At 45.1% G+C, this 8,173-nt stretch overlaps 1 protein-coding gene across 1 annotated transcript; it reads right to left on the reverse strand.

The window, feature by feature from the left end:
- Nucleotides 1–1,223: 1,223 nt before the first annotated feature.
- LOC120425287 (craniofacial development protein 2-like) lies at nt 1,224–7,808 on the reverse strand. The gene is made up of 3 exons (XM_039589739.1): nt 6,293–7,808; nt 5,469–5,620; nt 1,224–1,235 (listed from the first exon to the last, which is right to left on the reverse strand). Exons 1-3 carry the CDS (start codon nt 7,806–7,808, stop codon nt 1,224–1,226), a joined length of 1,680 nt encoding a protein of 559 aa, XP_039445673.1.
- Between the last annotated feature and the right edge of the window lie 365 nt (nt 7,809–8,173).

Below are 8,173 nucleotides of genomic sequence, written 5' to 3' on the forward strand. Positions count from 1 at the left end.
GATTATACCTTCCAAGTTTCGATTCAAAGAAACTGTAATTTTAAGGAATATAAATAGAAACCTCAGTGATGGGTGCCTTCCTCCTTGCGCATGAATACATGCAAATAAAATGATATAAAAAGCTTACTTATGTTGCTGCTATAGAAGCTTAGGTTAACGAGCTTTTTGATGCCACTTATTGGAAAATTGAAGAAACATCTCGCCTATGTCATTAGCCAGAACTTTTGCAATTTTTACCCTATTTTGTATCTACAAAAAATCATGGCATAACATTTAAAGTACCTCACATAACTTCATAATTTTAAGTAAGATTTTATGGGACCCCGAATCGGACCGAATAAGACTTTAGACTTTTACAGGTTAACCCCGTTCAAAATCGATTCAGCCAATTCTGAGATAATCGTGAGGAAAAAAATCATGTCTACACACATCCCCACAGACGTTTGCTCACATGAAGGTATATCTAGGATGTGTATTTAAGTAGTTCAATTTGAGTTCAATTTTCGAGTGATTTTATAACCTTTCCTCAGTGAGGAAGGCAAAACTAATCTTCAACTGAGATATTTTCTAATTGTTAACCTTTAAAAATGGCCAAATGTCATGGAAACATACCATTTTGAATTTTAATAGTCATTAAACAATTAAGGGCAGTGCATTTGGGAAAACAAGAATAAGAACGTTTTTAAACATAAACAAAGTTTTTTTCGATTATGATTTGAACAAATATTCATAATATTTATTAACAATTACAACAAAAAAAGATGTTAAGAAAAAAAACATAAATTTGCTCCATTAATTCTACAAAGTACATAAACCAACACTGCCCCACAAAATCTTCCAGAGTAGCAAAAATTTGATGTCGCCAAAATTGAAAGAAGTAACTTGTGCACCATATTGTCGTGGAAATGTAAACGGAGAGAACGATCCAACACCCAGATATCGCCATCAGCCATAAAACGATGATGTCGGCTAGATTGCCAAACAGGTGGGCTGTTGTAAGGTGGATGGGTGGGTGATCGTCTGCCTGTGAATGGAATCACCATTCGGAAATGGCAGCCGGATGACACGGATCAACGATAAAGAAGAAAGTGATATGCATCTCGAACGTCGTCGACACCGTCCTTCGTCGGGGAGCTTTGAATGATGATTGCTCTGAAATGGAGGTGATTCGGCAATGAAACAGGTGAATAAAATTGTATCCTGGGGTAAAAGCGCTCTGGAAATTATACGGCATGCTGATTGAAGAACAATATTTGGGTAAGTAAAAGGGTTATACGAGGGTTGTCGTATCTTGATGAGCGGTTTTTGCATGATGGTGATTGATTTACGTCTTTTAGCATTGGTTCATTTTGAACACTGTATAAAAATATATAATAATGTACAAATCAAAAAATCAAACCATCCACATTAACGACCCCCGGGTCTTTTGTGGACTCTATTGCAAGTTTCTGCTCGAACCTAAGAGTCCGAAAGCTTGAATGGGGAGAACACCCAAACCTCTTTTTACTCCAAGGAACCTTCCACCCCAGTGTTTGAACTGACGACCTTTGGATTGCGAGTCCAACCGCCGCCAGCGATTCCACCGGAGTAGGCTTGGTTTGGTGTGTTGTTTGTACTTATGGCATGGAGACGACTCCTACACCTGGAATGACTTATCGGCCTAACAACCAAGGCCGGGACCGACATTTTACTTCCTCATCCGATGGAAGGTTGCAGCAGATGGGAATCGAATAATGTACATTGATAGTAAATTAACAGTTACTAAAATGTCACCTCAAAATGTCCTAAAAATCAATTTCGTGTATGTTATTCAAATCAATTGTGAACGCACGCTCAACTCGTTTATTATTTAATTAGTCACAATTAAAGATGTTTATTTTCAGCAAAACAACTACCTGGAGAAAAACATTCGAATCAATATTTGCTCAGAAGATGTTGCCATAGTTGTAAATTAGCATTTAATATTATATTACCGTGGGAACACAACTTCTAGCACAGCTCGGAGCGTTTAGTTCACACCTGCTTCCAGGAGATGCATCCTACAAGAACGCTACAACAACTGTCACACCATAACTCTCTGCAGCCTCGTTTAAGAACTGTGGCGTCATTAGCGGTCGCAACCCAATGGGCGCATTGCAGCATGAAGGATTGTAACTTGGTGCGGAAAATGTTGCTCCGTTCTGGCAGCAGCTCTTGTGTTTTTCCCTCCAAACAAGCTCTAATGGGGAAAAGTGAGTGAGTGAAATCGTCTAGCTCGTCTTGTTTTTGTCGCAAAAGTAAGGGGGAAACTGGAAAAATGGACACGAACGAGTTCCAAGCTACCCTTTTTCCTGTGCACAGTATATAAATAGATGGCAAATTCTCCAGTTAATAAAAAATGTATGGAATTTGAAATTTCATTGATTACAATTACCATAAAATTTTATGAATTTTGGATACGTAGTTCAAATAATATATGAAAAAATATGTTTTCGCATTTTTTTTGTTGGGTTTAGAACCACTGCGACCATTGAGTTGATCTGTTGCGGTAAACCCATTTTGTTATCGCAGAATTCAGGATGACACGTCACATTCTTCAAACAAACTTTGGAGAAAACCCATTCGGTCCAGACAAACTATTTTTGTAAAATTCAAAATGCACGTGATTCTGAGGACCCCAAAGTTCATGCATCCCCTCGAGTTGAGCCTGTGCAGAAATTTCATTGGTCAGTGCTATTCATGATAAAAGAGAAGTTAACAGTTGAATAATTTTAAAGAAAATTCCAAAATTCCGGATCTTCTGTTGGCTCCGACTAGATCAAGGCTGTACAGTGTGCAAAAAGTTAGCCTCTGCTTTTCTCCTGTTTGCTGTGAAATTTAACTTTTGATAGGTCATAAGCATTAAATTGAACAAAAACTAATTTAATCCACCTATGTGGTTGGTGCCTTCCTCACTTTTACCAACATTTGGTGATATTATGGGTTTGGACACAAACTCCATCTAGTTCTCAAAAAAAAAAAACACAAATGTCACCTAAGTGGTCATAACTTGAGATAGGGTTGCCAGATCTTCAATGTTTTGGACTCATTGGGAAGGTCTTTTGATTACCTAACCAACGTTGGTTTGGATGATAGATCCGGACATAGTTTTCATATAGATAATTGAGATCCGGCATCAAAATTTCAGCAACCGATTCGCAACTCTGACACTTTTTTATACGTAACTTTTGAACTACTTATCGGATCTTCAAACAATTCAATAGCGCAGTATGGGGCACCAAACCGGATCGAATGCAACTTGTTTGACTCAAATCGGATCAGCCAGTGCCGAGTAAACTTGGCAAGAATTTGGAGCACCAAGGGGAACACGCACACACACACATTTGTTCAGTTTTCGATTCTGAGTCGATAGGTATACATGAATATAAATCTACGAGCTGTTTTTCAAAAGTTCATTTTTCGAGCAGGAGTATAGCCTTACCTCAGTGAGGAAGGCAAAATTTTGCGAAAATTAACCTTGAAATTAAAAAAATAATCTAAGCATATTTTTTGTAGTGTAGTCTCTGAACGATTCTTCTTGTTGCACAAATTGCTTCCGACCGAGTCCGGAAAAACATGTGTGCAAGTTGCACCACTCCCCGGCACAGGGACAGGAAGGAAATTTAATTAAATGCATATTTTTTCATTCATCTAATGCATGTGCGACACACACACACACAGTATATTAAATTATGTTCATACATCACACCACCACGTCTTATGAGCCCCATTATAATTAAAATGAAAATCTGTGCGCTCCTCCTGTTCCGTTTCGGGTCCCAACCATGGCCAGGTGGTTGGGAAGCAAAGTCAAAGGTGAGCTTCGGAGGTGTAAATAACAGTTACCTGTTGTTACGTGGCGTGCATAAATGGCGGAAGACTTACCTGGACAGAGAGAGAAGGCTTCAAGCTGCGGTTGCTCAAAGCACGCAAAACGTAACTCTGTGATGGCTGGGAAATTAAATTATTCATCTTTTACTAGCTCGGTTAACTACTGTGGGGAAGGATGGGGCTTGCAGTGAATTTTATTGGAGCATTAAAGGTGATGTGCGTGAAAGGTAAAATGTTTGCATTTAATTAAATGTGAACTTTATGAGGTAGGGTCGGATGAGGAAACTTTCCAAAGAAATTATTACATCCTGAGGACAATTAAATGTAATCTATCATAATAATGCTACCAGGAGAGTTAAAAGGGGTACAGGTCAAATTTGGGTCGAGTCGTTTAAAAACACTTTGTCCAGCAGACCACTCCATTTTTTATTTAAATTTCCTGTAATCACCTTTTAAGTTGAAGAAGAAAAAATAAAGTGACAACAAATATGATAAATGCGGAATGAAACAAATTAAAAAAAAACAAAATTATTAATGTGTGTACTGAACGGATTTTGAGAATCTGTAAAGACCATAAAGTTAAGCATAGAGTGCATTCCAAAATGGCGACTTTAAATTAATTTGACTCATAATGAACATGCGGCAACAAAATCAAACCATGGTGGTATATTTTTGGGATGTTTAGATGAAAACATGTTTGTTCTATGATTCAAAATTGGTGTGATAGACTTAAATTATCCAAATGAAATCACAACGAATTTCAACCCCTATCAAAATCAAACCCAAAGTTTGCTTCAAATCATATCAACTACATCAATCAACTCGTTTCCACTTACTTACTTACTTACTTTACTTACTTACTTTTGTTGGCGCTACACCATTAGCTTGGCCTGCTGCACGATTCTCCGCCAACAAGCTCGGTCCATGGCTGCTTGTCTCCAGTTTTGCGGGGCACCCACTCTCTCCAAATCGTTCTCCACTTGGTCCACCCACCTCGCGCGTTGCACCCCCCTACGTCTTGTTCCTACCGGCTCCGACACAAACACCAACTTCGCAGGGTTGATCCTCTGGTTCCGCTGGCTCAATTGCTCGGGTCGCTCCGGCATCCTAGCAACATGACCCGCCCACTGCAACCGTCCAGCCTTCGCGACCTTCCGGATGCTTGGTTCGTTGTAGAGCTGCGCAAGCTCGTGGTTCATTCTCCGCCGCCATCCGTCGTTCTCAAATACGCCGCCGAAGATGGTCCTGAGCACTCGACGTTCGAAGACGCTTAGCGCTCGTAGGTCCTCCTCGAGCATTGTCCACGTCTCGTGCCCGTAGAGGACGACCGGTCTTATCAGCGACTTGTAGATGGAACACTTTGTATGTAGGGAGAATTTTCGGGACCTTAGGCTCTTGTGGAGACCGAAATAAGCACGACTTCCAGCGATGATGCGTCTCCGAATTTCCCTGCTGCAGCTGTTGTCCGACGTCACCAACGATCCGAGGTACACAAACTCCTCAACCACCTCGAATTCGTCACCGTCGATTGTAACGCACGGTCCAATGCGAGCCCTAAGGGACTCGGTTCCTCCTGCCAGCAGGTACTTTGTCTTCGCCACATTCACCCTTAGCCCAACCTTTTCTGCTTCCCGCTTCAAGCCAGTGTACGCATCAGCAACCGCCTTGAGCGTTCTGCCAACAATGTCCATATCGTCGGCGTAGCATATGAATTGGTTGGACTTGCTGAAGATCGTGCCCCGCATATTGAAGCCCGCTCGTCTCATAACACCTTCCAGTACCACATTGAAACAGAGGCAAGAAATCCCATCGCCTTGCCGAAGTCCCCCGAGTGAAGGAAACGAGTCCGATTCCGCACCCGAAATCTTCACACAGCACCGAGCACCATCCATCGTCATTCTGGTCAGTCTTATCAGCTTCCCGGGAAAGCCGTTCTCGTCCATAATTTTCCATAGCTCTTCGCGATCGACTGAGTCGTACGCGGCTTTGAAGTCGATGAATAGGTGGTGCGTGGGGACTTGGTACTCGCGACACTTTTGGAGGATTTGTCGCACAGTGAAGATCTGGTCGGTCGTCGATCTCCCCACGACGAATCCGGCTTGATAGCTTCCAACAAAATCCTCTGCTATTGGCGATAGACGGCTGAAGAGGATCTGGGAGAACACTTTGTAGGCCGCGTTGAGTATTGTGATGGCACGGTAGTTCTCACAATCTAACTTGTCCCCCTTTTTGTAGATCGGGCATATCACTCCTTCTTTCCACTCCTCCGGTAGCTGTTCTGACTCCCAGATCCTGACTATCAGACTGTGCAAACAGAATACCAGCTTCTCCGGGCCCATCTTGATGAGTTCCGCACCGATACCATCCTTCCCAGCCGCTTTGTTGTTCTTCAGCTTCTTGATGGCATCCTTAACTTCCCTCAACGTGGGAGCTGGCTCCTCACCTTCTCCTGCCGCACCGATGTAGTTCTCTCTTCTGCCGTCTTGGACCCCTGCCTCTGTTTCTGCGCCATTCAGGTGTTCATCGAAGTGTTGCTTCCACCTGTCGATCACCTCGCGCTCGTCCGTCAATATCACTCCATCTTTATCCCGGCACATTTCGACTCGCGGCGTGAAGCCTTGGCGGGATCCGTTGAGTTTTTTGTAGAACTTGCGCGTCTCGTTTGAGCGATGCAGCTGCTCCATGTCCTCGAATTCCAACTCTTCGTGGTGGCGCACTTTCTCCCGGAAGAGCTGGTGCTGCTGCCTTCGCTTCTGTCCATACGCCTCCTCGTAATCACGGAGATTGTACTGCAGCATTGCCCTCCGTGCTGCATTCTTCTCCTCCAAAATCGCTCGACACTCCTCGTCGAACCAATCGTTCCGTCGTCCTCGTTCCACAAATCCGATGGTGCTTTCCGCTGCGTTGGTGATGGCTGCCTTGACGTTCCTCCAGCAGTCCTCGAGGGGAGTTTCCAACAGCTCACCCTCCCCTGGCAACGCAGCCTCCAGCGAATGCGCGTACCGGGATGCGACTTCCGGTAACTTAAGCCGCTCCAGATCCAACCGCGGAGGGCGGCGGTACCGAACGCTTTTCGCCAGGGAAAGTCGTTGGCGCATTTTCACCATCACCAGATAGTGGTCCGAGTCGACGTTGGCGCCGCGATAGGTCCTGACGTCGATGATGTCGGAGAAGTGTCTACTGTCGATTACGACGTGGTCGATCTGCGATTCCGTTCCTTGTGGCGATCTCCAGGTGTACTTGTCTCGGAGGTTATGCTGGAAGCAGGTACTTCGTACGGCCATATTTTTGGAGGTGGCGAAATCGATCAGTCGCAGGCCGTTTTCGTTCGTGCGTACGTGGGCACTGAACTTTCCTATCACCGGTCTGAATTCCTCCTCCTGGCCAACCTGAGCGTTAAAATCTCCGATGACGATTTTGACGTCATGTTTTGGGCAGCTGTTGTACGTCCAGTTCAGCTGCTCGTAAAATGCGTCCTTGTCGTCATCTTCGCTTCCTGAATGCGGGCTGTGCACGTTTATGATGCTGATGTTGAAGAAACGGCCCTTAATCCTCAACACGCACATTCGGTCGGTGACCGGGGTCCACCCAATCACGCGATCGAGCATTTCACCCAACACTATAAAGGCTGTCCCGAGCCTCTTTTTCTTGCCGCGGCTCTGGTAGATTCTACAACCCAATCTTTTGTACTCTCGTACCTCCTCCGCGCCTATCCAGCAAACCTCCTGCAACGCTACGATGCTGAACTTGCGGACCCTCAATATGTCGGAGAGTATGCGGATACTCCCATCAAATCTGAGAGACCTGCAATTCCACGTCCCAAGCTTCCAATCGTGGGACCTCGTAAGAAGTCCAGTTCCGTGCCGATTGGTCCGGCTCGCATCGTGTGCTTCCTGCACTGGTGTTTTACGGCGGGTTCGTGTGGCCTGCACCAACCCCCTGTCTCGCCGGAGGACCATCGTGCCGGTACTGTTTAGAGTCCCACGCCGACACAGGGACTTTCACTCAGCCGCCCCTAACCTGGGGTACAGACGCTGTTTCGAGCCGCCCCTAACCTGGGGAACAGACGCTCGGAAGGGGGGGGGGGGTCAGCCAACTATAACCTGCAATGAGCCGCCCCTAACATGGGGAACAGACGCTCATGAGGGGGTAAGAGGCTGAACACCTGGTTTTCGAGCCGCCCCTAACCTGGGGAACAGACGCTCGAGGGGGGGGGGGTCGTTTGCGACACTTACCGCTTTGGTGAGCCGCCCCTAACGTGGGGAACAGACGCTCACGTGGCGAGAACGGGATCTCGTTTCCAAGGATAACTAAATTGTGCTAA

Source organism: Culex pipiens, chromosome 2 (assembly GCF_016801865.2).
Source record: "Culex pipiens pallens isolate TS chromosome 2, TS_CPP_V2, whole genome shotgun sequence".
In the NCBI taxonomy this organism is placed as follows: Eukaryota; Metazoa; Arthropoda; class Insecta; order Diptera; family Culicidae; genus Culex; species Culex pipiens.

Bases quoted from the DNA above. Each gene is read 5' to 3' on its own strand.
- LOC120425287 (XM_039589739.1), bottom strand. From the start codon at position 7,808: ATGGTCCTCCGGCGAGACAGGGGGTTGGTGCAGGCCACACGAACCCGC. The intron at 5,621-6,292 runs GTGAGGAGCCAG...TGGTACTGGAAG, and splicing joins CATCGGTGCGGCAGGAGAAG to GTGTTATGAGACGAGCGGGC.